The sequence below is a fragment of the Lates calcarifer genome, linkage group LG3 (genome assembly GCF_001640805.2).
Source record: "Lates calcarifer isolate ASB-BC8 linkage group LG3, TLL_Latcal_v3, whole genome shotgun sequence".
Taxonomy (NCBI): Eukaryota; Metazoa; Chordata; class Actinopteri; family Centropomidae; genus Lates; species Lates calcarifer.
The window spans coordinates 6,203,153-6,230,460 of NC_066835.1; the positions used below are offsets into that span (position 1 = coordinate 6,203,153).

At 43.1% G+C, this 27,308-nt stretch overlaps 2 protein-coding genes across 9 annotated transcripts in view; one reads left to right on the forward strand and one right to left on the reverse strand.

Moving 5' to 3' along the window:
* The first annotated feature begins 77 nt into the window (after positions 1 to 77).
* On the forward strand, positions 78 to 4,699 carry yars1 (tyrosyl-tRNA synthetase 1). 2 transcript variants are annotated; one of them, XM_018701390.2, is made up of 14 exons: positions 78 to 223; positions 834 to 903; positions 1,021 to 1,167; positions 1,275 to 1,450; positions 1,562 to 1,691; positions 1,826 to 1,906; positions 2,219 to 2,311; positions 2,399 to 2,534; positions 2,641 to 2,726; positions 2,841 to 2,976; positions 3,123 to 3,238; positions 3,367 to 3,560; positions 3,657 to 3,798; positions 3,937 to 4,699. In XM_018701390.2, the coding sequence occupies exons 2-14, from the start codon at positions 847 to 849 to the stop codon at positions 4,045 to 4,047; spliced, it is 1,605 nt and encodes a 534-aa protein (XP_018556906.1). In that variant the 5' UTR covers positions 78 to 223; positions 834 to 846; the 3' UTR covers positions 4,048 to 4,699. The 2 variants fall into 2 exon arrangements, with proteins under 2 accessions (XP_018556906.1, XP_018556907.1); XM_018701391.2 differs by having other exon boundaries at positions 139 to 223; positions 837 to 903.
* Positions 4,700 to 4,794: 95 nt separating this feature from the next.
* Positions 4,795 to 27,308, reverse strand: part of kiaa1522 (KIAA1522 ortholog) — a 34,301-nt gene continuing 11,787 nt past the window's right edge. For 5 of the 7 annotated variants that reach the window (XM_018701385.2, XM_018701383.2, XM_018701384.2 and 2 more), the window contains 8 exons: positions 11,960 to 12,118; positions 11,669 to 11,712; positions 11,413 to 11,551; positions 10,716 to 10,823; positions 10,459 to 10,625; positions 10,136 to 10,339; positions 6,522 to 10,032; positions 4,795 to 6,038 (listed from right to left, as the gene is read on the reverse strand). In XM_018701385.2, coding sequence (XP_018556901.1) covers positions 5,998 to 6,038; positions 6,522 to 10,032; positions 10,136 to 10,339; positions 10,459 to 10,625; positions 10,716 to 10,823; positions 11,413 to 11,551; positions 11,669 to 11,712; positions 11,960 to 12,118 — 4,373 coding nt within the window. In that variant the 3' untranslated portion in view covers positions 4,795 to 5,997. Of the gene's footprint in view, positions 6,039 to 6,521; positions 10,033 to 10,135; positions 10,340 to 10,458; positions 10,626 to 10,715; positions 10,824 to 11,412; positions 11,552 to 11,668; positions 11,713 to 11,959; positions 12,119 to 13,711; positions 13,979 to 27,308 lie in introns of those variants that run through there. The other 2 variants (XM_018701389.2, XM_018701387.2) reach the window with 2 other exon arrangements.

The window sequence follows — 27,308 nt, forward strand, 5'->3', positions numbered from 1 at the left end:
GAATACATATTCATTTCAGTAAATATCTGACTCCATTGTAAGCAGGGCCTCGAAATCATAGGCTCTGCAATCTACACTCGATTGCTTTCCCCTGGAGCCATCAGTGACTCGATAGCAGAGCTGACGCTATCGCTGATGCAACACACTGACAGGTCCTCCTCCACCACCACCACTCGACCGGTTTCTCTCACCCACGTCTCGTTGTAAGAAGTCCGGTTTTGAGGTAAGTCAGCGGGTTGTACAGTATGGCTTTAGAGCCATACTGGCTTTAGAGCCATACTGCTGTCACATGAACTGAAAACGTGGCTTCTAAAACGAGTCACAATTTTAACCCGAAGCTGGAGCTAGGTAACATTAACTGCTCATGGTTGTGTTGCTAGCTGGCTACGTAGCCTTAGCTGGCTAGTTGATTCATTATCAGCGTACGTTATTCCAAGCTTCAGGTCAGTTTAATGTTAACGTCAGCTTTCTCTATGGCTAACTTACTTGGATACTACCTGTCTTACGTTTTATGAACAGTTATAGTCGTCTGGTAAATTCACAATATGGGCAGTTCATAAAGCTGCAGTTTATTTTTCTTAAACCGTCTAAATATAGAATTCAGGATATAATCGTGCAGTTTCATACCGCCCAACATGGCGCAGGAATTTTATGGCAAACAGCCAAATCAGTTTTGAGAAATGCCACCATGTTGTTTCTTTTTCTGTCACCAAAGAAAACATTAAACTGAAAGTGTTTTGACAGAGTTGGAACCACAGCTCATACCTGCTCCTGAAAGACAAAATGTCGTTCACTCACATCAATAATGTCTGAACTGCTGTTGTCTCACTCAGAAGGCCCTGCGCCATGGCAGATCAGCTGAGTCCAGATGAGAAGTTTGACCTCATAACTAGGAACCTCCAGGTGGAAGACACATACACACACACACACACACACACACATACATACATATGTACTCAAAGCCACTGAAGTCCATCCTCAGCGTTTGGTCTCATGAATCTCTGGCTGTGTGTGTTGCAGGAGGTCCTTGGAGAGGAGAAGCTGAAGCAGGTTCTCCAGGAGAGAGAGCTGAGAGTCTACTGGGGCACAGCGACCACAGGCAAACCTCATGTTGCTTACTTTGTCCCTATGTCCAAGATCGCAGACTTCCTCAAGGCTGGATGCGAGGTGGGTACACCCCATTGAGAATCTTGTCTGTCAATGATAATTTGATTTAATCTGTACCCCCCCGGCTTACAGCATCTCACCTCTATGTTTCTTTTTCTTTTCCTTAGGTCACTATCCTGTTTGCAGACTTGCATGCCTACCTCGACAACATGAAAGCCCCCTGGGAGCTGCTGGAGCTCAGGGTGAAGTACTATGAACAGGTTATCAAGGCCATGTTGGAGAGCATCGGTGTTCCTCTGGAAAAACTCAAGTTTGTCAAAGGAACTGACTACCAGCTCAGCAGGTCAGCTGTGCCAACATGTATTTATTTCACTTTACATTCCCTGAAGCAGACTTTGTAGCTGCATCCTATACTTAAACTAATACTTTAGCATGTTGCTTTCATGTTAATCAGAGAGTACACTCTGGATGTGTACCGTCTGTCCTCCATGGTGACAGAGCATGATGCTAAGAAGGCCGGAGCTGAGGTTGTCAAACAGGTGGAGCATCCTCTGCTGAGTGGTCTGCTCTACCCTGGACTGCAGGTAATAATGCAGTTATTAGATGGAGTATAAGCAATATTACAAGATTATTAATTACTACCGCATCTTGTCATCTTACGCTCTTGTTGTTATGAGTGTCTGCAGCAGCGGTAAATATGACATGTGTCTGTTTTCAGGCTCTGGATGAGGAGTACCTGAAGGTGGATGCCCAGTTTGGAGGAGTTGACCAGAGGAAGATTTTCACCCTGGCAGAGAAGGTACTGTCCCTCCTCGTGACACATTTATTTTAACCCTTCACCCTCTGTCCTTCCTTCATCACTGTCTCTAGTGGAACTTGATGATTAGTGTAGGAGTAGCTGGTGCCACACAGCTTCTTGTTGACTACAGTTGAAATTAAAATCAATTCATCTACTTGAGTTTGTTTACTTGACTCTTGACAGAAAAACCTGATTACAAATCACGTGTAAAAGTGATGAGATCAGAAGCGTTGATGTCACAACATTTTATGAATTCTATAACCATATATCTAAAACCTTAAGTGTAACTGCAGCTTTTCTTTTTGTCTCCAGTACTTGCCTTCTCTTGGCTATGCTAAACGCGCCCATCTGATGAATCCAATGGTGCCAGGACTGACAGGAACCAAGATGAGCTCCTCAGAAGAGGTAAGGCTGCAGACATATCATTTGTCAGAGGAAAAAAGTTAATATTTGTCTGAGCTCTTGACGAGCATTATCTCTTTGGGGCTGCAGGAGTCAAAGATTGACCTACTGGACTCCAAAGAGGATGTGAAGAAGAAGCTGAAGAAGGCTTTCTGTGAACCAGGCAACATCCAGAACAATGGAGTCCTCTCCTTTGTCAAATATGTGCTCTTCCCCCTGCGTGGAGGTAGAAAACTCATCCTTTAATCTCCTTTTGCTCTCTGGGCTTCTCTTCCTCTTGTAAAAAAATGAATATAAAATGAGTTGACATTTGGGATTCATGTGTGTTTCAGAGTTCTACATTAAAAGAGACCCAAAGTGGGGTGGAGACAAAGTCTACACAGAGTTTGAAGAGGTGGAGAAGGACTTTGCTGAGGAGGTAAAGCACAGTCTAACTGGATTATTTGTAGAGTAAAAGTTCTATAGCTCAGCTAAAATCCCTAGTTTCTTGCTATGCTCTGGTCTAATCATTGCTGATCTCTGCACTTGTCAGTTGATCCATCCAGGAGACCTGAAGGCCTCAGTGGAAGTCGTACTGAACCAACTGCTGGAGCCAATCAGAAAGAAGTTTGAGTTGCCTGAGCTCCGCAAGCTCACCAACTCCGCCTACCCTGACCCCTCAAAGACAAGTCAGTTTTTAACCCATGACCTCATTGTGTCTTCTCCTCATGTCACTACCTAAATATAGCAGAATGACAAATTTTGCATTAAATGGGTTGTCAGCTTGCTACATGAGGGGACTTAATGTCATTTGTGTGTGTGTTTGTGCGATTAGAAGCAGGAAAGGGTGCCAAGGCAGGAGGAGGAGGTGGAGGTGGAGGAGGAGAGGATGATGAGCTGGCCCCTTCCAGACTGGATATCAGAGTGGGAAAGATCATCAGTGTGGAGAAGGTAGGAGATTAAGATGCCTGATCAGCTGATTGATATATAATCCAGTCTTGTCCTGGCATTATGTACATTCAGTACCACAGACGTCATCCTCTGTGTTCATCTGGGTTCCTTCTCTGTTCAACTTTCAGCATCCAGACGCTGATTCGCTGTACCTGGAGAAGATCGACGTGGGTGAGGCGGAGCCGAGGACGGTAGTCAGCGGGCTGGTGGCCTACGTTTCACAGGAGGAGCTGCAGGACAGAATGGTGCTGCTGCTGTGCAATCTGAAGCCCCAGAAGATGCGAGGGATCGAGTCTCAAGCCATGCTGCTATGTGCCTCTATGTGAGTGCCATTTCTTTCTTGTAGAAAGACAAACACAGCTTGTCCCCTCGAGCCTTATCTTTGAATTTCTTCTCTCTCTGATTGGCTGATTTGCAGTGAAGGGGAACCCAGGAGAGTGGAGCCTCTAGACCCCCCAGAGGGTTCGTCGCCAGGGGAACGGGTCTTCGTGGAGGGATATGAGACAGGAAAAGCAGACGACAGACTCAACCCAAAGAAGAAGGTGTGGGAGAAACTACAGGTACGTTTCACTCAGATTTTGCTTTTGCACGACAGAGAGAAGCCATTGTTAATGTTCCTGTTATGATAAGAATAAGGCTGGAATTCAATAATGGAATATTGGAAAAAAAATCTTTTCTGTTTTATGTTTTTTACCCAGGTCGACCTGAAGATATCAGACGAGTGTGTAGCTCAGTGGAAAGACAAGCAGCTGATGACCAAATTGGGACAGATCACATGTAAGACACTGAAAGGAGGCAACATCAGTTAAACACGCATACATGTTACACTCACCACTGAAGCTGCTCCTGCTGGCCACCTTACAGCAAGAACACATTCATCACCAAATTGCCATGGTGACAATGGTCAAACTTCATCTGGATGTTTTCTTTGGGAACGATGGAATATTAATGCCTAAAGTCTCAGATGCTTCGGACTGGCTTAGACAAACTGTAATCTTGCTTTGACTTTATTTGGAAAATTATATAAAATTCCTCTAAACACATACAACAAAAATTATGTAACTTATCAACCTTTGATTCATTAGTTTCTCTTTTTTTACTGGGCATTGGTGTTTTTATTAATGCACTTAAATGTACAATTACAACAAATGTTCTGCAAATCAGAGATAACTGGGTGTTTAATGGGCTGAATCCCAACATGGGCCTGTTCAGATAAAGTAGGATTCATTGCTTGAATGTTGCTCATTCCTGGAAGCAGTTGATAGGGAAACTCAGGTGTTTAAAAGTAAGAATGGTTATATGGGTTTCATACATGGGATGTGTAGAAAAATCTGTTTACCTTGTGCTATAGGACGGTTTTATTGGGGGTAGTGTTGTACAGAAATCAATATGTGGTCATTAATTGTCATAATCAAATTATACATCATCTCAAATATGAAATAAATTCTGAATTTTGTGGTCTGCAGGAATCAAATATGTTTATGTTGAGTGAGAGAAATGTGTTAACACATGGTAACTAGATGTTGTTCAAAAGTAATAATGCAGCAAACAGCATATTTAATACACTTAAATTTTATTTGTAGAAGTAATAACTGTACATAATTCTTTATAATCATCAAAACGTAGATTTTGACCCAATATGAAGAGTCTGTATATTTCACTCAGCAATGATTTTGCTAGGGGAAAGCATTTTGTGCAAATAGTGATGAGCTCGATTTTTTTTCCACTAAAAAAGGCCTGGGCCAAAGATTTAGATAGAGAACATTTAATAAAAACACTGACCTCACACTAAATCTACTCCAGTGTATCAATCATCCAGGGCCAGTCTTCACATCCATAGCCCTAAAAGTGGTTTTCAGATGAAATAGATTCTTAAATATTTCATATTTGGTAGGAAAAGGTGACTGACAGTGCTACTAGCTCACATAAATAAATAGGATACTTGTGTCACTGTTTCCTAAAAAGATTTCATAGAATGTGTTGGAGTGACCCTTATATTCCAAGAAATGGATTGTGTAGAAGCAGCTAATTAACAATTTAGCAGTTGCTGTAATCAGATGCTCCCCTGTTTATCATCTATAGCTGTACAAAAGTGCCTCTGTCCTAACTGATAAAACATCTCTTTTGTTCATATGAGTATGCAGCATCCCTTTTTCTCGAATACTATTTCAGATCTGTCTATCCACACAGTGAAAACCCAGGACTAAAACGGAGTATCATCATTTGCTTTAACTCAGTTCTTTAAGCAAAGCATGTTCTTTAAGCAAATTCTGATTTGTCCTGTAGAGGATGCTACTGTCAGCCTTTTCTGACAAGCTCCATGGAAATGATGTATTACATTACAACAAAGAAAAAAAACAGACAAATCTCTGTACAGAAATGCTTTGTCGAGACAGTTTCACACTCCGAGCTGCAGCAACCACTACCTAATTCAACCTCTAGGAGGCGATCTCACACAAGCCAAATATTTACAGTTCAGCCAATGTACACCATTTCATCCTGAGGGGCCTTAATAAGAGATAAACTATAGCTTAGAAAAATACTCCAGAACAAAGCTATCATAAGAAACTGGGAGTGACACGTTTTTGCATAAATATGTAGGAAGGCCATTAACAGGCTAAGGCTTTTGGAGAAGACTTAACACTCAGATAGTTGAGCTTCATGTCTCTCAGTAATGTCAGTCAGTCCTTGCTGTGAGTCGTCCTTTTTACTTGCTTGTAGTCTTCACTTGTTCCTCAGCTCATCACCACAATACTCTTTCAAAACAGTGTTTCAATTGTGTCTGCTGTCACTCTTGTAGCTGGAGGGGGAAGACAAGAGGATGTTAGACATCACAGCACCATAATACAGTTACAGAAACACACGTAATGGAGTATTCTGTCCTAATCTAATTCAGAGACATGATCATGAGCTTCAGGTTAAGGCTGATTGAAGCACATGCTTGCACATTTAACTGGAAAAAAGCTGTAGGCAAGCTAGCAGCATTTGTATTATGTTTGTGTGGAAGAGAGCCTGTGTTTGCACTTTTTCTGTTGCTGGTATGGAGAGCACAAATTATGCAATGTAAAGCAATGTTAAAGTGCTTAGCTGTTTCATGGTAATGCTAGAATTTGCATTATGCTTTTTCATGCACGAGTTATTGATTTAAGCAGGCACTGAATCAGCCTTGATGAGTTTACACACTCAGCAGCAGTACAACTAAACACACTGATGGCAATCCTTCATGACTTTCACAAAGATAATGTCAGAACATCGTGGTCATAAGTAATGTTACTGCTCTTACTTGTTGTCTCTGGGGGAGTTATACTGCTTGTGTGTTGTACTCCTATTGCTCCATTTCCTTCAGCACTGTGCTCCATCTTGCCTGAACAAGCAGAATGATGCTGTGAAGGACTGATGCTGCCATGTACTGGCTTCTTAGCCACTGGTGGAGGAACTTTGTCACACTTGACCCCACCATTGGAAAAAGCAGCGGCTCTCGATTGATCAGACACCTGCATGAGCTCCGCCGCCAAGCTTTGCTTCAGACTTGCCTGAGCTTCGGGTGAGGAGGCGGCTGCAGTCTCTATAACAACCTTTTTCGTGCTCCTGGAGAAGATAAAGCTGGCGGTTGAGGCCGGGGACTTGTGCATGTCACATCCCTCATATGATTTCAGAGACAGAGCTCCTGGTTCACTGATGCAGCTGTAAGTGGGTGATCTCACTCCCAGTCTGGATGGAAGACCGTCTCTTGAGGACATGGCTGCAGTTTTCATACGTATGGCTTCCTGTAAGCGCATGGAAGGGGTGTTGAGTGTCACAGAGGATGTTTTTACTGTCTGAGGTGGAGATTTTAGAGTCAGAGACTTGCGGATGGGCTTTTGTGGGATGTTTTGAGGCCCTGGGATTGAGACTGGGCAATGCTCCTGAACTGGGGCTCCCTCATTTGCCGGCTTGTCTTCGGAGGGAGCTTTCACCTGATCTTCAGTCATGTTGACTGATCTGAGCCGAACCATCTGAAGTAGGGAAGGGGTGACAAGAGGTATGTTAGCATCCTCTTTAGGAATGGGTGCACTTTTGTGGCGAGAAAGGAGCTCCTTGTTCCTGGTGTCTCGGTTTGCTACACTGGGCTGCCTTCTGAAATTAACCCCAGGAGTTAGATTCTCTGCTGGTAGAGGGGGTGCTACTGGGACTGCAATTGAAGTTTGGGCACTAACGGGGGGCCCAGAGGAAGACTGATCTTCAATTTTCAGAGAGTCTCGTCTCAGGAAACTGCTGGAAGGAACTAAAACAGAGACTGATACTGGGTTCTCTGCTGTTGTAAGAGATGGTAAAGGAGGAGCCTCTACTGGTGGAGGTGGGACACTATCTGAAAGTGATGAAACATTCTGTGCTAGTCTGCTGGAAATCTCATCAGCAGTGTTAACTTTTGAAACTTGCACAGCAATCTCAGATTGTGGAACCACACTGCACAAATCTGGGTTTTGCCCCTGTACAGATGTCTCAGCTTCACTTGAATTCTTAATTGTCTCTCCAACTTCCTCTGCAGCCACAGTACACTCACTGAGGATGTCCAGCTGTTTGACACAACTGTCCATCACATCTGGCGCACTGTCTGTTACAAATGGTGGTGGAGGAGGAGGAAAGTCTACCTCATCCCCTCCATCAAAGACTGAGTCCCCTTCCAAAGGAGGGGGAGGCGGTGGCCAGCAAGACTCAACAATGTGGATCTCCTCCTGCACTCTCTGTAGTTCATCTGGTGGCGTAGATATTGATGAGGGAGGTGTCTTTCTTGAGGGAGGAGGTGTAGGCTGGTATGCTGGAGGAGGGGTAGGTGGTGGTGACACCTTACTAACTTTGGGGACTTCTACAGAAAGTGTTTGCATGGATGGGACCTCACCTTTGTCCATCTCATTATCACTCTTATCAACTAAAACCAAAACCTCATTCTGTGAAGAGGTTGTGTGGTTCTCACCAGCTAAATGAACTTCTATGGTGGTACTGCTACTCATTTCCTTTTGCTGTCTCTCTACTGACTGCTCTGTTGAAACCAGTTCCTCTCTGTGCAGTTTTGGAGTCATGGGTTTCTTCATCACAGGAGGGGGGTCTTTCTTTGGAGTTGTCTCTTGATTCCTAGGCCCCTTCACTACAGGGCTACTACTCTGCTCTTGTTTCTGAATGTCTTCACTTGCTTCCACTCCCTCTGTTTTGGTAACTGGACATTCCCTGTTTGCTTGTTCTTTGTGGACATCTTCAGGATCTGTTGCCAAAAACGTCTCAGGCTTTGCTTTGCTTTCTGACAATTCTAGGACAGGTTTGTCTGTATTTGTCTGTTTTTCAACTGAAAACTGTATCTTGTTTCTGGCTTTAGTCTGGGTTTCTGCCTGTTTAACTGTGCTGTCCTGTATCTGTGGGGGTTTGTGGGTTTCTTTGCTGATATTGGGGCAGGGCCTACACAGGAGCTCAAAGGTGCGTCTGTTGTGGACCCATGTCTCTGGGGGAGGAGGACATGGTGCTTTGACCTTGGGAGGAGGTGGAATGTTCAACAGGTCTCTGAATTCTATCCTCAAAGTTGAAGGATTGTTATTTGGTGTGAGTTCGTTTGGAGTAACTGTGGGTGAAGTTTGCTGTGGAGGCAGACTGGGGCTACATATGGAAACATCTGCACTGACAGGTTCAGATGTACCGGATGATAGAGAGGTAAGAGAGGAGGAAGGCGAAGCTGCTGAGGATGAGGCCCGAGACACTGATCTCTCTGGTTTGACTGGTTTCTTCTTCTGTTTTTCTGGGGAGGTTGGGGAGATACCTTTTGGGGAAAGTGTTGGAGTTCCACTCTGGCTAGAATAGCCACTGGAAGGGGACATGGTCCTTTCAAATTTCCCCCCCTCTGAGGGAGTTTTCTGTGGGGAGGAGCTGCTGAACTCTGACTGGGGCTCTGTTGGTCCTCCTGCCTCTTTGGAAGAAGGCTGTGTGGGGCTCAGAGGACTGGAAGCATGTGGAGAGCTAGATCCAGTAGAGTTCAATACAGGGGCAGGGATCTTACTGGTATTTTCAGTGACCATCTTTATCTCAGCCATTGCTACAATATTTTCTGTCGCAGTTGCCACCCCTCCAGACACAGAGTCATTAAGATCATTGCTTTCCACCAGAACCCTTGAGTTACTCCTGATCTTATTATTATGGAGAGAGTTTGTTCTCCGTGGCGGTGCTGGAGGTTGTTTGGTCTTCATAACCGAAAGACTACGAGTGCAGTTGCGTATGTTCTTCGCATCCTCACCAGCAGTCACTGACCCTGACACACCAGACTCAGATCCTTGACCTGTAACAAGATTTTCACTTTTACTGCTGCTAATCCCGCTAACTGAGCTATGTAGACTGACAAGGTCTTGATCTCCACCAGAGTGCTCTTGCTGGCTTTCCTGCCCGTTGAGACACACTCTCTGGGAGTTACCACTGCGTGTGCTCCCCTTAGAGGATACAGGGGAGGAGTTTGAAATGATGGTCTTTGAAGACTGTGACTCACTCCAGTTTGACCCTGAAGCCGATGTGGGCAATGGCATAGAGTCGTTGTGGGGATGGTCAGCCTGGAAACCGTCACCATCTGATCTTCTGGACAGCATAGGGCTGACTGAGTCCCCTGATGCCAGGCTGTTTTTGCTTACAGTGCGAACACTGCTGCCATGGTTGACACTGCTGCCACGAGTCCGGCTGCTGGTACAGTCTATCTCTATGACTTCAATCGAGGCTGGCAAGACCGCATTAGGGATGATTGTAGACAAGTAAGTGGCCTGAGGAGATATGGACATCACTGGGCCCTAGAAAAAAGTAGAAGTATTACAGCTAAATGTCAAGAGTGTTTCAGTAGAGTAACTCTAGAATTTAAGGCCATATCCTTTAATAGCCTGATTTTCTTTTTACCTGGGGTTCCTGGAGGAAGCTAAACATTGAATTTGAAGGACAGAAGGAGGAAGAAGTTATCATGCCAGGTACTGCAAGGGACTTGGGTCTCATGGTGGAGGTGGGGCAGAGATGGGAGACAAAGCTCTGGTGGTTGAGATGTTGCTCATCCTGACACATTGCATTGACGTGCCTCCTAAGCAGCGGTTCATCTCTGGATGCCTGCTTAGGAGAGGAGAGAGGACCATTCATAAATAATTAAAAATACAAAACCTACACACAAAAAGTGTATGTTAAATCTACTCTAAATGAATTAATTCTTACAGTTGAACCCTTTACTGTACCTCCAGCTCTGAAAGGTGAACTCTCGCTCCCTCCTTGTTTGCCACTGGAGTCCCTCCATCAACCGTAGGAATGATAACAACACCTGATTGGCTGTCAGTGACCTGTCCATCGTGATTAGGGAGCTGGGTAGAAACAAGAGGCTGGAAGGTGGAGCTTCTGTGCAGTGCTGGAAAGATAGTGGATCACTGTCAACAACATATTTACCAAAGGATACATTATGTCTACTGGTTATGCAAGGACGATGCTAAAAACATACCAAGCTCTTTCTGGACCTGGTTGGGAATACCCATGATGGTGGTCCTCCTGCTTCTCTTCCTGGTCTTATCTAACCTTTTCACTGGGTTCAGGGGCTTGAATGTAGAACCTGAGAAATGAAAAACTGTCTTATTACAGTAGCTGGACTTGAGGAGGGTTATTTTTGCAACAAAAAACTGTATTTGGCACAGGAGAGCAGATTGGTTAAATAAAGGGAGCACTACATGATAATGCATTGAAACTCAGCCTATGAAGAACTGGATTTTCTTCATAGGCTGAAAAAAGGATGTTTGAAATATGATAAGAATACCAATCACACTTCCTGCGTGTGCACACATACGGAGCGCCATGCTTTGCCTTCCGGCTGTGATATGCAGAAGCAGCCGCAGTGCTGACTTCAGATGCTCAGAATTTTTGAGTTAACTGAAAAAGAGCTACAGTTGTGTATATGTGTGTGCGTGTCAAGTTCCTCTTCCTTTGATTTCACACCATGACTGCAGAGGCACCAAGCAGCTGGGAATGAGGCGTGCATGCTAAATAAGTACATGTCTATGATGTGTCGCAAAGAAGTAAACTCAAAACAAAACTAAAAGTGCTTTTACAAGTGCTATGATTAGCTCTTATTTTTATTAGCTGAATGAAATGGAGATGCTTCCACCACCACCCCACACACACACAGCAACAGAGCTGTCACTTACCTTGGCGGGTGAGCACAGGCCTTGTCGACATAGAAGAGGTTACTGTGGCATCAGTATTCCCAGTGGTGGATCTTGACTCCGGAGAGCTACCTCCGTCCTTGGAGCTGATATCCTGCTCTGGACGGAGGGTGTCTGAGGACTGCAGGGGATAGATACACACACACACACACACACACACACACACATTTGGTTAGGTTGCATTCTTGGTGTGTAGGAAGTGCAGGAAAAATGATCCACAGACATTTGGTGCACTTACAGCAATGCTTTCATCATCAGGGAAGTTCACTCCATTTTGGTGTTCTGTGTAAACCAAACAGAACAGGTTAAGACACAGAATCTCCATCCATATTCATGTATACACAGTATCTATATCCAGTAATGTAATCATAAATATAACCTTCACATTGTGACATTCAGAGAGAAAACAGTCAACAACAAACTTAAATCAGTTTGACAGTACTGACTATAATGTAAACACAACACAAATATATGCCAGTATGTGTATACAGTATGAATGAATGTGTCTTCATCACTGAATGCATCTGACCTTCCTGCTGGAGTATCTTCAGTCCCTCTTGAGCCTCAATGTGCAGGTCCTCCAGATACTGAGGCCTGCTGCCCTCAATGAAAACATTTTCCTGGTGGTGCTGTGAGGTCGTGTAGTGGACCGTCAACCTCTTCTGGTCTTCATTATTCTTTGGGCCAGCTGTTCGGATGGAGGAGAAAGAAGGGATATAGATAGTCATTTCATTGAAAAAGCTGGAATCAATGCCAGGTGAACACTCATTTGTACCTGCCACTCCTTCGGCCGTGCTTCTATGCCATTATTTTGGACCATATTTATTCAGAAATTCATCAGCTATGTTCAAGCTATTCAAATCTTTCCACTGCTACTTCCTTGTCCTCTTACACCCAACACAACACACAAACACTCAACACGTGTCCATTTGCCAAAACCTTTATCAGCTTTACTGTGAATCCTCTGCACCTCCACCTTGCATGAGTGTGTGGCTGTTAATTGCTGTACCTTTGACGCAGCACACACTTCAAATCTCCTCAGCCGAGCAGTTTGGCAGGCAGACGTCCCGGCCTGGCCCTCAACAGCAAACTATTGCCCAGCTAATCTCCTGCAGTATCTCTTCCTTGCTTGTCCCTGGGGGGGATTAGATAATCTGGATTGTCTGCATGTTAAGATGCCACTGAACCCCCCTGCTACAGGACCTAATGCATGGGAACTGGACCAAGCTCTCCCATCAAGGTGTCTTTATTTTACAACAGCAAAAAACAGTGGAGACTGTTATAATTGGATAGACAAGCTGCAGCCTGGCTGTGTCCCTGTCAGCTTTAGTTCAGTTAAATCAAAACACAGTGTTGGGGTTTGCAGAAATGCAGTGATCTATCCTTTTCTGGTCTGGTCAAAACAGTATAATATTCTACTTTATATCCATGTACTTTTATGGAATCATGTATCAGTTGGGAACCCATCCCCATAACAACCTATGGAAAATCACTTGTGTAAAGTGGCTTCTCTTTAGCTAATCAAAGGTCAATGTGAGGTGTCCGCTTTCCCTCCTTTGTCACTTTCAACACTGTGGCTCTCAGTCTCACCTGGTTAGGTAATACTGTGCGAGTGTGGATGTACATACTGCACAAGTTTGTGAGTGTAAGGTAACAGACACTCCCACCCCTATCCTCCTGGATTCACACAGGTGAGGTGAGGTAGCCCCAGACACAATGCCCTCCCCTGTGTGTAGCTGTGGGAAATCTCAGGTCATTGTGAACGTGAGACTGTGCTGAAGACTCCAGGTCCTTGAGGGGGAGCATTTCATCACATATATTAGTCACATATATGGTGTTGTAACCAGTCAGTTATGATTAATGGACAAGCAGCCCTCCCTAACACTCTGCCAGACCCCTGCAGAAGGTTTCAGGCTTTTGGTTGATTAAGGCGATCGCCAAAAAATCGCTTAAGCTCATTATCTCATCAGAGAGGACCCCCAAATTGTATTCAACACTAATTCTTGCGTGCCAGTGTGTGCATGTTTGACAGACAACGACTGGCAGAAAGAAATCTGCAAATATCATCACATCTTTACACTAAAGTACAAAAACATAACTGACACATCATCTCATAGTGCAACCAAAGTCTCTGGCATATTAGAAAAGACGACTCCAGAAACCTTCTATCAGAACAAAATTTAGAGTTTATAAATGTCACATAAAACAGCATTTATTTCTGACAGCAGCGTAAAGTCAAAGCTACAGCCTGCCAGATTCCTCCATGTGAGTCAGCACTCACCCTTCTTCTTGAAGACAGACAGCAGAGAGTGGATGCTCTTCCTCAAGTAGACCACCATACCTACACTTGTGCCATAGCAGAGAATATAAAATCTAAATATTGTGCTAAAGCCAAAGCAGGATCCAGCAAGTCTTCTTTCTGTCACTTGTAAAAAGAAATCAGTTTGTGCCACAAGGAAGATCCAGATGCTCTGAACTTTAAGTACAGAAAAATTATTTTTAAAAAAAGAAAAAAAGAAGCAGCTTGAAAGTCAGAATGCCTGGGATTGACCACAGGAGTGAGGAGCTCTCTCCTCCTTCTGCAGAGTGTCTGAGTGACTTGGGAGGAACAAGTGCACAATAAGATCTGCTTCCAGCCAAAGCAGCCTGTCCCAGCTGCCTTATCCCCGAGTCTGATACCCTCCTCCCTACCCCCGTCTGCTCTCTCTCTCTCTCTCTCTCTCTCTCCCTCTCCCTCTATTTTACTCCGTCGCTCACACTGGCTCTCTCCATTGCAATTCCCTCTCTATTGTCAAACACCCCCCCCCCGCCAGCAAAACGGCTGTCAAAGTTTGGCTTTCAGGAGGCTTCCACCCCCACACCTCTCAATATAGACAAGCACGTGTGAGTGTTTGTGCACATGGCACCCATGTGAACCCCCCAGTTAAACCAGACAGATTTTCCCTCCTTATACTGATAAATTTGAATACATCTTTTAGCCATAAAAGATAAAACTATGCGAGAAAAATGTAATTATTACATCCTCAGAGTGATAAATGATGATGAAAGGGTCAAAACTGTTATTTTAAATGAACTGCTTTCTCCAGCTTCTGATACGATAAATATTTTCAGCGCTGGAGGCATCCCTCTTTGTGTTTACTGTCATCACTTCCAACTCTGGCTACAAATAAAAGCTACAACTACACCATGATCACTGATGTACTTTAGGGATCTAAAGTTCTATTTGTCATTGTCCCTTCTCTAATGGAAGCCCTCAGCATCCTGTATCTGTCTGACGCTCTGTCTCATTATCTAAGTGCTACAGGGGCTACTTTTGACAGTAGAGGTTGTGTCCTCCCAGTGAAAAGCTGAAAAACCATTTCAGTGTACTGTACCGTCTTACCCTCTTCCGTATCACTGCATCACTTTCTCCAGTGCCCTCTTTTGCCCCTCTGTCCCTGCCAATCTCTCCTCCTTCACATCTTTCTCTGCCTTTCTCTTCCTGTCTGCTCCTTAGCCTTATAGCCACAGAGGTCTAGTTTGAGTTATAAATAGCTTGACATAGCCTCAGTTTGTTCATCTCTAATGGTGCTGTGAGAGTGGATGAGTTTCTATGCTCCTACTAGTGTTTCCTGACAAACTGCAGAGGATATGAAATACAACCCGGTCATGAAAAAAAGATAAAAACGCTGATTCTGTGCCAAACGTGCCACTGGTTCCAGGATTATTTCCGTGGTGAAGAAGCAACAGCTCTTTGATCCACTTGCCCTCGGAATAGATGTTTATTCCCAATAAAGTGGCACAGCGGGGGGCTACAGCTGGCCCATACACCCGCACCAGCTGGAGGGACACGCTGGAGGGTAGTAACACAATTACTTCTACTCACAATCGCACCAACACAGGACTCCTGGCACTTGAAAAATCGAGGTGGGGATACTAAGCTCCTTCAGTGAAGAAATCTCCACCCCGGTGTCCATGGGTCAGACTGACCAGCCCAGGGCGCTGGCGGTGGTTCAGCTTCAGGGTTAGCAAGGGTTGGAATAAGCCAAGGCCTTCAGGAGAGCAGCTTTAGACATGCCAGAGGATTAATGCTGCCACTAGCTTAACCTGTTCATCTCTTCACCTTACACTCCTTCGCTCCTGATGTTTATTTTCCTTCTATCAGCTCACTCACCTCCGTCCATTAAAACTATATTTTTTACTTTACATCAAATCATGAAGTAGCCTCTGGATGACATCACTCTGGTGACTAATTCATACTCATCAGCTCCTAATCCATTTTAATTTCTGCATGACAGCTGACCAATATGGGACATGAGGGAGCTTATGTGCATAAGAAAACCGCCTTGTTTCGTGGGGATGTGGCCCTTTAAGTTCTAAACACTCCCTTTCTTCACAAATAAATCCTTCCACACCCAGTCCCCTCAAAGCAGACCTTTACTAAGTGCCAATTTTGGGGGTCTCTGGCCCGGCATGTGTACCCCCCTGTTGTTAACCAAGACCCCTCATATCAATATTCATTAGACGGCCTAAAGAGACACCATCTGGTCTTGGGGGAGAGGGCAGAGGGGAGAGAGAGGCTTCACATGCCTTTGATTCAGTGCACACAACAATCCATTCCACTGCATAAGCAAAATAGCGCAGAGCATTACAATAGAGGAAAGTATACTTCATGCTAATACTGATTAAAAACTCACACTTACTCACACTAACCACAAAAAGAGATGGTCAAACTACAAATATTCAACTGCCAAATATTTAATGTCATTTAAAATCAAGCAGTGTGGTATTTTAAGTGATAATCAGAGACTCTAAAGATAATATCATAAATCAATTGAGCCAGACTTCTGGACTTGTTAGCAGGTCAATCGGCCTGTTGAGAACAATAAGAGTTCAGACAGCCAACAAACTCACTTGTTAAAATGTCAAAGGCCACAAAACATACGGCTCATTAGCTGGAGCCACATCCAAAATAACACGCCATTCTCTTTTACTGATTTACATCTCATGTTGTGGATTGCCTGGAATTTGTTAAGCAACTAAATTTAAACTTTATGTGGTACAATGTTAACCTTGCCAGGCAGCTGGATTTCTCACATCTGGCACATCAGGTTAGAGCAATGTTAGAAAAGCAACAATTTGTGCTTTGATAATTAAGTGTTTACTCTTTCTTTCTTTCTTTGGAGGCAGTATGCAAAAAATCTCCACCCATATAGAACTCCTATAAAGTTGGGGGACTCAAAATAGACACATTAAAAAGGGACCAGTCAAAGTCAGTGCAGCAGAGGCAGCTATATCTGTATTTTAAGTCCCATATGTGGGTCAAGTAAAAAACACTGCATACTACAGTTCTCCTAATGTAACTCAATAGAATCTTTGGTTAGAGCTCCTAAAACCTCATAGATGTCCACTTCTTTCAAACCTTACACCTGCACTTAGTAATGCAGTGCTTCTGTTTAACAACTGAGGTCAAGCCCAAGCCGAAATAACACTTGAGACTTCATTATGTTTCTTTTTTTTTAACTTTGGAAATCTCCTCCAGGGCTACAGATGACAGTATACAACTGTTCTTCATAGGTTGAGTAGTACTTCTCATGATGAGTAAAGTGAACCTCTTTAAACCCAGACTAATAAGATTCATTTGCAGTTAGCTGCTTTTTAACAAACCGATCCACCACAACTATTCAATAACAGGAAGAAATCTGGAAAATGTGGGAAAAAATCACTTGACTGACTGACTGATCTAAAGGCAAATATATCAGTTTAACCAGAGCAGGCAAGGACAGACCTCAACTCTGTCTGTCCTTGGAGAGATCACACAGATAAACTACTCTATATCAACACTGTCATTCCTTGTACACACCCATATAACTTCCAGCTCCACTAGAGAGTGCTACATCAACTCAGACTTTGGACTGCAAGTATGAGACTGCAAAAAAAAAAAAAAAAAAAAAAAACAGCAGCTCATCTGATGAGGATGTTTACTGTGGATACACAGGGCCAGCTCATACTGATGCCGGACAAAAAGCAGCTAAATGACTCCCAATGGACTGACCAAGCCTAAACCCTGACGCTAATACACGGCACACACACACACACACACTTATTGGAAAATGTAATACTGTGACCACATGGTGAATATTAGCTCATCTCATGTCCTCAGCTCACCCACTCATTAGCTGTACAGGAGAAGAGGCAGAGAGAGCGATAGCTGTTCTGCCTTTGTCATAACCTCAGCATCAGTATCGGGTGAGCATAGAGGCCACTGGACCATAAGAAGTTACAAGTTTTCCACTTCATGCCCAGATGCACTTGAAAACGGCCACCGCGTGTGTGTATCAACGGGTGTGTGGTTCAATGAGTACGTGCTGGGTTCATCAGAAAAAAAGTGGGGGCACATGGGGAAACAGGGACAGGCAGGTAAGGTAAAAAAAAAAAAAGAAAACGAACAACATAAGTAAATGAATTCCTCAGGTCATAGGCACACCTGCAGAGTCTGGATGACAAAAATCTTGAGGTTTCAAATAAAAACTTAAAGGCTTAATGGCTCAGTAATCTCTTTAAACATGAAACATTACTCAAACATAAGTAAATAGTGCATTTGTAGGGGACTATTTTCAGCTGTGGATGAATACACATTTGTCAAGCTAGCTAGTATTTACAGTAGCAGAACAGTGTATGTAGAACTGTCTTGAAATAAACTACAGTTCTCATGTTTGTGGTAGTATAAGAGCATATCACCCAGTGCAACAGTGTGGCTCACTGATGTGATTTTAATAGTTTTTAGACCAATGAGTTCTGTGTGTATATCAGGATTGTGGCTAACCAGATAATACTTGTTAGTGGGATTAATACACTGTTTGTTTTCAGTCTTTTCATGGGATTTGTTAACCAGTCTTACTCTTTAAGGTTTACACTACAGCAGTTTAGTGATATGCAGTGGAGTCTTTGTCTGCTGACCACTATGACTTGTTGCAATATCTTAGACAGAGGTAATGAAACTGCCAGGGAACAGGAAGCGAGGGTTAAAATGTGACCAGCAATAAACCTCCAATTGCTAAAACGCACAAGCGCACACACACACACACACACACACACACGCATGCACACACAGGTGTCATTATTCAGCTCATTGCTGCTCCCCTGATTTGTATTCTATGGCTGCTGTTCCCTACATTGAGAGGTGTAATATTAACCAAGGAGGGAGAGAGAGAGAGAGAGAGAGAGAGAGAGAGAGATACAGGCTAACCTCCATCCTCCATGTTCATATCTAGTGGAAAATTTCATGTTTCATGTATCTTGCTATGATAACATCTTACAGTCTGTTCAGGTGGCCTCAGAATGAAGCATGGACTGTGAGATTAGGCTCATCCCTCACTGTATTTATCTGATGAGAGCTAATAACTGTATGGAGGGAGCATAAAAACAAAACATACAAAGTGTAAAACTTGTATTACAGGATCCTGGGGATGACAGCGGGAGTGGTGGACACATAAGGGCAGAGAGATGAGGAAGGCGACTGAGGGAATGTGAGGAAATGGGAAAAGGAGGAGAGGAGGGGACGAGGCAGGAGGTGGACATAAATCACAGGGTGCAGTAACTGACACTACCAGTAATTACAGGTTATGCAGTGCCCTTGTGCACCTACCTACTGCTCAACTACCAGGTTTGAATAAATATGCATATGAAAAAGAAGAGGGACATTAGACACCTTATCCGAGTACAGATTTAGAAGTAGTTGAGTTGACGCTGCTATTAGAACATTGCTGCATTCAGCATAAAATAAGCAAGCATGGCTCCTTGATGGTTCATATTGTACTGTATGTCTTCCTAACCTAACCCCGGCATATCTCGTCTTCACCAGAGACCAATCCTGTACTTGCTGCACTCCTTAATCCTGACCTGGAGCTGGTTGTGAACCTGAGCTGAGCTGACTGACTGCACTTCAGGACCCTCTGCGATGGCACACAAACACAGAGCTAAACTTAGCTGCTGCAGAACCCGCTGCGCTTAAAAATAGCAACAGTCTCTCTTTTTTGTAATTATCCCTCTCTCGCTTTCTCCCTCCTGTTCCCTCTCTCTCTCTCAACCTGATAAGGGGATTGTGGGTATTTTTCCTGAAGGAGGATGAGCCGTTTTTTGCTGCTTGTCGTTCCAACTTAAAAGCTTTCTGAGAGTCAAAGTGAAAGCTCTGTAAACACTGATGCCTCACAGCGGAGACACAGTCGACCCAGTGTTCACTACATTCATCTATAGTCTCAAAACAAGATAATAAATCTATTTGTTGCCGATTGGTGTGTGGGAGTGAGCATGAGAGTCCCCCGGCTGACCCTGGAAAATTAGAGGGTATGGACAGATGCAAAGGCCTCCAGACAAAACCACCCTGAGAGCAGACAGACAGCGTACAAGTGTAAAACACGCTGAAAGAAAAAAAAAAACAAACTTATTTAATATGTGTCTCCAATGTAGAGTCACAGAGATAGATTCCATTTGCAGATATATTGAAACAATATATATGTGTGTGTGTGTGTGTGTGTGTGTGTGTATACATATATATATATATACACACACACACACACACACACAGTCTATAAGAAACAGGGGAAGGTTATTTGGGGGGACCTAATGGTCTTGCCTCCCTAATGGTGAAAGGTCTCATCTAGTATGATTGATGAGCTAATGAGAGACCTACAGCTTCTGCACAGACTCATCTCCGAGTAGGACAGGACAGGACAGGCCCCATGCCCTCAAGTCTGATCCCTTTGTCAAACCTAATATCCCTTTTCAGTGAAGTCTTAGGGCTCAGTCAGCTGATTTGAACTGAGGGAAACTTCAAACACACAGAACAGTCATGGCAAAAAAGGCACATTTTAAACATTTCTTGCTCTAAATGGTCTTATATTTAAGTTTTGCACAGTGCAGGGTAATGTCCGGTAAAGAAGTATTTTGACATTTTGGGAAATTTGCTTATTCACTTTCTTGCGCAAAATTAGATTAGGAGGACTAATGCTAGCGCCAACAGCCAGTTAGCTTACCATAACATTAAGACCAGAAACCAGACAGCTAATCTGTCTCTGTACAAAAGTAACAAAATCCACCCATGAACACCTCTTACCAACTAAGACATTATATCTCGTTTGATTTCTACAAGTGTAAAATGACAAGTTGTAGTTTTGAGTTATGTCCTCCACTGGAGTAGATTTATGATATGTAATGGCAAATCAAATCACCTCACTGGCAGATCACTGCTTTAAAAAGGCAAAAAATGTACTTAAGACACAGTTGCTGACTAAATGTATTTTTTTGCTCAACTTAAAAAAATTTAAACTCAACTCAAAGCTGTAGTTTGCTATAAATTTCCTTTATGTGAGCTCATCCTTGTCACTCTTGTCAATTATTCAAAAACCTTGTACATACTGCACAAATCAGTGGTTTCATGGATTTACAAATCTATCATGTTATCAAAAAGTCTTTTGTCTTGGAATGGCACAAGACTTTCAGTTTGCTGGATGACAAAACCACTAAATAGTTTATCTCTGTGCTGTCACAGATGACGATGAATGAGGCCTTGAATTATCACCATAAAACTGCCATTGAGATGAAGACATTTTGCAGGAAAAAAAAACCTTTCACTTTTAGCTGCAGCAAAAACTCCCAACCCCCTTGACCTTTCCTCAACTGCAATAATGACACAAAATCAAAATGTCAAGTCTGGTCTGGTTTCATTAGCGAATCAGAATGTATGTCTGAATTTGACTTTTCCTGTAACCAAAACGTCATTTACTTCATTTTATGCCTCCATCCTCCCCTGGAGTTGTAGAGATTGTAAAGATTTCCAGACATGGACTTTTCTGTGAGACAATTGTCCCTTGTTCTTTTCTGTACATGGACTCTGTCTACTACCATAATAGATTAATCACATGTGATTCAGCCACTAACTGCTGTGACACAGGGGAAAGGACATAGAAGCGGTTAAACAATGGAAAACATAAAACTATGCATTCAGGGTGAAGCGCCTGCTCTGTCACCAAATGTTGATGCTTTTCATCATCATCATCAAGTGTGCTGATGAGAGGGGAGGAGCAGAGTTCAGATGAAACTGAGCTGTGAGGTACTGGTGAGGAGACTGGCGACTTTAAGCTCATTCGTCTGCGTGTCATCCAAATCACGCCAGACACATTAGGTTTGAACAGATGTAGCCTGTTTTCAACACACACGCACATAAATGCAGAGGTAGTGAATGTATTAGTGTTCATCAGCAATGTAAGTGCTACAATGTGAAAGTGAATGTGTTGTGTGATTGTGCGTGTTAGGTCGTGTATGTGCCTCCCGCCTGCAGAAAACAACAACTCAATCTGCCAATTGTGCGCCTTCATTAGTGTCGCAGAAACACACTCCTCCTCGTCACTCTTCCTCAGCGAAATCCCATTATGCACGGCCAATGAACTAAGCTTCCCTTTCGTAAACAAGTCGAAACCATTTTGACTGAGTCAGTTTGAAAACACTTGTAAATCCGCGTGAAAAGACGACAGCATGCTTGAGGAAAACTGCTGCCAAATGGTGAAGTACAGAAAGGAGGCCGGGCCTGGCACTGGTTCGACACCATCTGCTTGGCACAGAAACTTAACTCCCCAGTGCAACCTCTTCGTCTACACGAGTCCAAGGTCTCCTGACACCAGTAAGATGACATAACTCAAGTTGTTTAGGATAATGATAGCCGGTGTTTGGCTGGAAAAAATCTCCTAAGTATTACAATGATTGACTATACATGTGTTTTATTAGATTTATTTGCCAGAGACCATGTGCAAAAGCATTAATCTTAAAAAAAAAAGAAAAAGAGAGATGACATGAAATGATAGCTCTCCCTAAGTGAAGTTAAAAAATCTCAATCCTCCCCTGGTGGCTGACTGAAGTATAGGCCATAAACCCCACCCACTTATCATGCTGGTTAGTGTTGAAATGTTCATTTTTTTCTATTAAGTTTGGTTTTGATTAGTTATTTGATACTACAAAAATGGAGTGTGATGTCATGACTGACAGCTGTGATTGGTCGGGTGGGTGTATGGGCGGGAATTCGATACTGTGACTCCACTCCCCGATGACCACTGCACAGACTTTTGCCCCAAATGACATCACCTGCGCATGATGGTGCTCGAATTTTTTTTTACAGTGGGAGGAAGTGGAGACACATTGTCCATCTGCATATACAGTCAATGGATGAGGTGTTGTATAGCAGATTTAGCTACTAGCTACTCTTAATCTACTATGTAAATACCTACAAAACGATGCTCAGAAATACACTATTTGTATATCACACTCTGAATTTGTTTCGCTGCATGAAGAATTTGAGTTGAGTAAAAATCTGTACGTGCAGTAAAAAATGTAAGAGTCAAAACAATATTGTGTAGAATTCATATTGACAGAGAGGTTGCACTCAAAGTCTGAGAAAAGAGAAATGCTTTTGTGAATGTCAGAGTACCAACTCAAAGCAGAAAAGTGTGTGACACTGAGATAGATAAGACAAACACACACAGTGGCACAGCTGGCGGTATTTTCTGCATTGTTTATTCTTCTGAATGTGTAACAGCCGATATCCTCAGTGTTTTTTCTACAGCTGCAAATTGTCTACACATTTAGAATTTGACAGTTATTTTCACATGTCCACAGTTCCTCTCTGACCACAGTCAATATCTGTTTACCAAACCAGATTTATTTTCCTTATCAGTTCAAGAAGAAAAGTAGAGGTCCCTTTGATTGATGGACAACTTGATCTCAGTGAGGCTTAATCTTGGGTTTGATATCACTTTCTTCTCCATCAGCAGGGCAGGACATGCTTAGCTAAGACTGTCACAAGTTTTAAATTACGGATTGGACACAGTGATGTCGGAAAAAAGGAGCCTAACGTGAGCAAGAAGAGATGCGTTTGTTCTCATTTCAAAACATCGAATCCAAAGCCATGTCCGACGTTGAAATAACCACCTTTGAATAGAAAGGTCACTCACGGGTCTGTGTATGTGTGTGTATGTGCTGTTCAATGGTATGATCTGATGCCTTAATTCAATTTAGGTGGCGATGCAGGAAGTCACTGGACTGAGCCCCATTACAGAGCCATCCAAACACTGAGCCCTTTTATACTGGAGACATAGAGATCACTCCAGAAGAGATTTGACCAGCAGTGTCGTGTGGTGACATGTTACTTGAAATAGATATTATTGAAACACAAAGACTAATGACACAACCTGAACAAAAAAAAGTATCATTACTTTTCCTGTCACCTCATCTACATCTAATATTGTAAGCATTTCCATTTATTAAACTTAAAGCTACATTAATTCATATTTTTGAACACTTGGGTGTAGCGCAACAAGCTGTAAATACAACATCACCATATAAAGTGTTCACACATTTACACATTCAACAGACATGGTGCAACTTTAGCACTGTTTTGATGTCATGTTTCTAGCTGCCCTCACTCTCCTTTTAGCTCTTTTTCAGTCTCCACCAACACCACAAGGAAACATCTGGGTCTTTAACTATTAAATGCTCCTCAATGTGAACCAGCTGGTCTCGAACGTTGTCTGTCTGCTGTTTAGTGCTGGGCAGGTGGCAGGTGGTGAAAACAGCTGTCTGCCACTGCTGGAACCGGCCAAGTGGATTTGGTGGGTTGGAAATCAAAAACAATGAGCTGAAAGATACTAAAAGGCTCCAGAGAAATAGAAAGCTGAAGAGAAATGCAGGGTTGGGTGAAAGGTTTCTGTGGACTTTGTCACTTCAAGCAACCCCTTTTACATTACATGCAGTCATTTGATCCATTGTTTGTATAAACTTTTTGACTAGTGCAGCTTTAATTGAGCAGGGGGTTATTATGGAAAATGAATGTAATAAGGTGTTAAATGGATTACTGCCCTCAAATAGTAATAAAAAGAGTAATGACCCAAACACTGCCTCTGACCAAAGGCTGAAAAATAGGTCTTATTTCCCAGTGGCAGCTTAAGTTAAATTTGGGTCAAGTCATAAAACTGCAAACCTACAAATACTCCACATACACTTTGTTTTTTCATGCATGAGACTTGCTAATGGGATGTGGGTCATTTAGAAGGAATGATCTTCAGTTGCAAGGGTTCTGGGAGATGTCATCCAATGACTAAAAATTTCCCATGCTACATTTAAGACAAGAGTATGCAGACTAGCCACAATTGCATGCTGCCAGAAATGTCCTTTCATTGAAGAAGAAGAAAACAAAAGTTCCTTCTGCTAAAAAGGGGCAAGAGAGGACAGGACTGAGGAGGAAGGTAATGATCTTTCTTCGTCTCCCAAAAGAACACTCTGGTGACAGTTTGGTGCAACAGGCCAGAACATGATGCTACAGGTGAAAAATTGACAACGACAATTAAAAAGCAGGCAGAGCCGAGGCGGGCTGTAGTGCCCTTGAGGTCCTGAGAAACCTAATGTCTCAGGAAGGAGGAGAGGAGTGATGAATGACAGGGCTTTTCACTGGCTTTAAATATAACAAGGGCTTTGTACTTTCTACAGCACAGACAAAGGAGAAATTAGAAAGTTGCAGATGGAGAAGAAAGGGAAACAGAGTAACGTACAAAGACTGAGGTTAGTTAAAGAAACAGCCTCATTCTTCCTATTGTTCAATCTGTTGCAGCAAGACATGCGGCTTCAAAGAGAGCAGAAAAGAAACTAAAAGAAGGAGAAAGGTTAAACTGTATATAAATACTGTCGAGATGTATTTGTGTGCAGGTATCGCTTGCCTGCATGAAAAGCAGAGGACGCACAGAGAGAAACAGCAACAGAACATAAAAGATCAGGGACTGAAGACGAGATGGGGCGAGGCGTAGGAGGGATAGATAGCAGAGACGAAAAGTCATCTTCCCTTTATCCAACTGTGTGTTGCCTAAGCTCTCAGAGGGAAGTCCGCGAATTTGACAGTGGCACGCAGTAAATGGGATCTTCAAAGGAGGACCAAGAAGAGAGCGTCTTAGCCCTGCTTACAGAAATCAAAAGGCTTAGGCGAGCCATACCCAGCAGGATAATGGAATATGGAATATCACACCCTGCACAAGACAGTCGTAATGAAAATGGCAGGGAAATCCGGTGACTGCCTTGTTCTGGAATTATACACAGCCCTACACAACGTGTTTCACCTCCTTTTCTTCTCTTCCTATTATATTCTCTCAAATAAGTCACCTTCTTGCCATTCTCCCTCCCTAATTCTGTCATCAGTTTTCACAATTTTTCAATTTTTTCACAGTCAAAGGGCAGGCTGACACTGTAAATCTCACTATGTCCAAATGCAAATATTTTGCCTTTGGAATGCTGGAAGATAAATAACTAGCCAACGATTCAAGGTCAAAGAGATAGAGGAGAGGAAGCAAGAGTGAAGTGCTGAGGAGTGAGATGAATGGAGAAGTCAGAGGAAGGGTGTGATTTCAACAGTGATCCTGATATTTCTGGTTCATAGTAATATCGGTTTATTAGATGGATCATTCTGACATCTTATTTTAATGCAGAGACAGACTGAGCCAGACCATCTAGTGATGAAAGCCAGCTGAGGCTGAGGTTCTCCCTGCAGAGCGGACAGTAATAGAGAGGGTAATATGAAACATCTGGAGATCCATCAGCTGCATCGCATGACTTTATAAAACATCAAAAGGGCCCCAAGAATGAAAGGATGACAGCGTGAAGAGAGTCTGTGTGTGTGTGTGTGTGTGTGTGTGTGTGTGTGTGTGTGTGTGTGTGCCTGGCTCCCTCTGCGTCACCGACCACCTGTGGACACAGTAAAGTGAGTTCATAGTGAGCTAATCTTGTCCACTGTAGCCACTCAGCGCTCCCATCACCACATGAATAGGCATCTTTGTGACCTTCGTGCTCAGCTGGCAACATCTCAACTCTACACAGCATATTGTGTCTTTTAACAGTTTGCGTGAAGACAAATGCATCCAGTCATAAGTAATACGTGAGTTGCTGGTGTTACTGTGCCAGGTCAAACAGAGTTCAAACTGAAAAAAATCTGAAGCATTTACTATTATCTTTGTAGTCACTGATAAGAAAGTTTATACAGAATGCAGCTCTATTGTTTAGAAATAATAATTCAGAGAACATAATCTGAAATGATTACCATAAATCTATTATGAAAGAAAACAATTTTGATATAACCTATCAGAAATAAACACACTTAAATCCTCCTGTAAAATGAGGTGGTCGGTGACCAAGCAAAAGCCTATGGGAAGCATGAAGTAAAGAACAAAACACTCCCGTGGATAACCTTGACTGAAAATACACTCCACTCCATGTGTGACATCCAGTCGCTTCCCAGTCAGTGAAGTGTTGGAGTCCCCAACATAAACAACCTCTCAGGTGTTGTCAAGGACACGAGGCAGGGTTTCTGGTTTGGAACGTGGCCACAAACCACAGAGACAACACATATTTCAGGAGCATACAGTGAGGATCTATCAAGTCCATCTCCTGCATGTTTCATCAGCCCGCTACAACTAGATGCTAGCTGTGGTTTACTGGTATACAAATAAAGCCAACATGAAGTCATCTTACATGGCAGCAACCTGGACATGTACACATAGATATGCAACACAATGCACTCTTCCCCCTTCTCTCTTGCTCAATCTGGCTTTATTTTGGAGTATTGTGTAGAAAGAAGCAGCTACAATCATTGGAATTGAGCCTCATTTCAACAAGCTGTGAGAAGTTGTGTGTTTGTGTGCTGGATGGGTGCCCATGCGTAAGGAAATCGGCTGGAATGCAGGAATGCATTCACACCCCAGGTTTTTGAATAAACCCCTGATGAATGAGGTGAATACAGGCGAAGAGAAGACGACAACCACGCACATGGACGTTGACCACCCTGAGAGAAAATCAAATCAAGATGTGTTTGT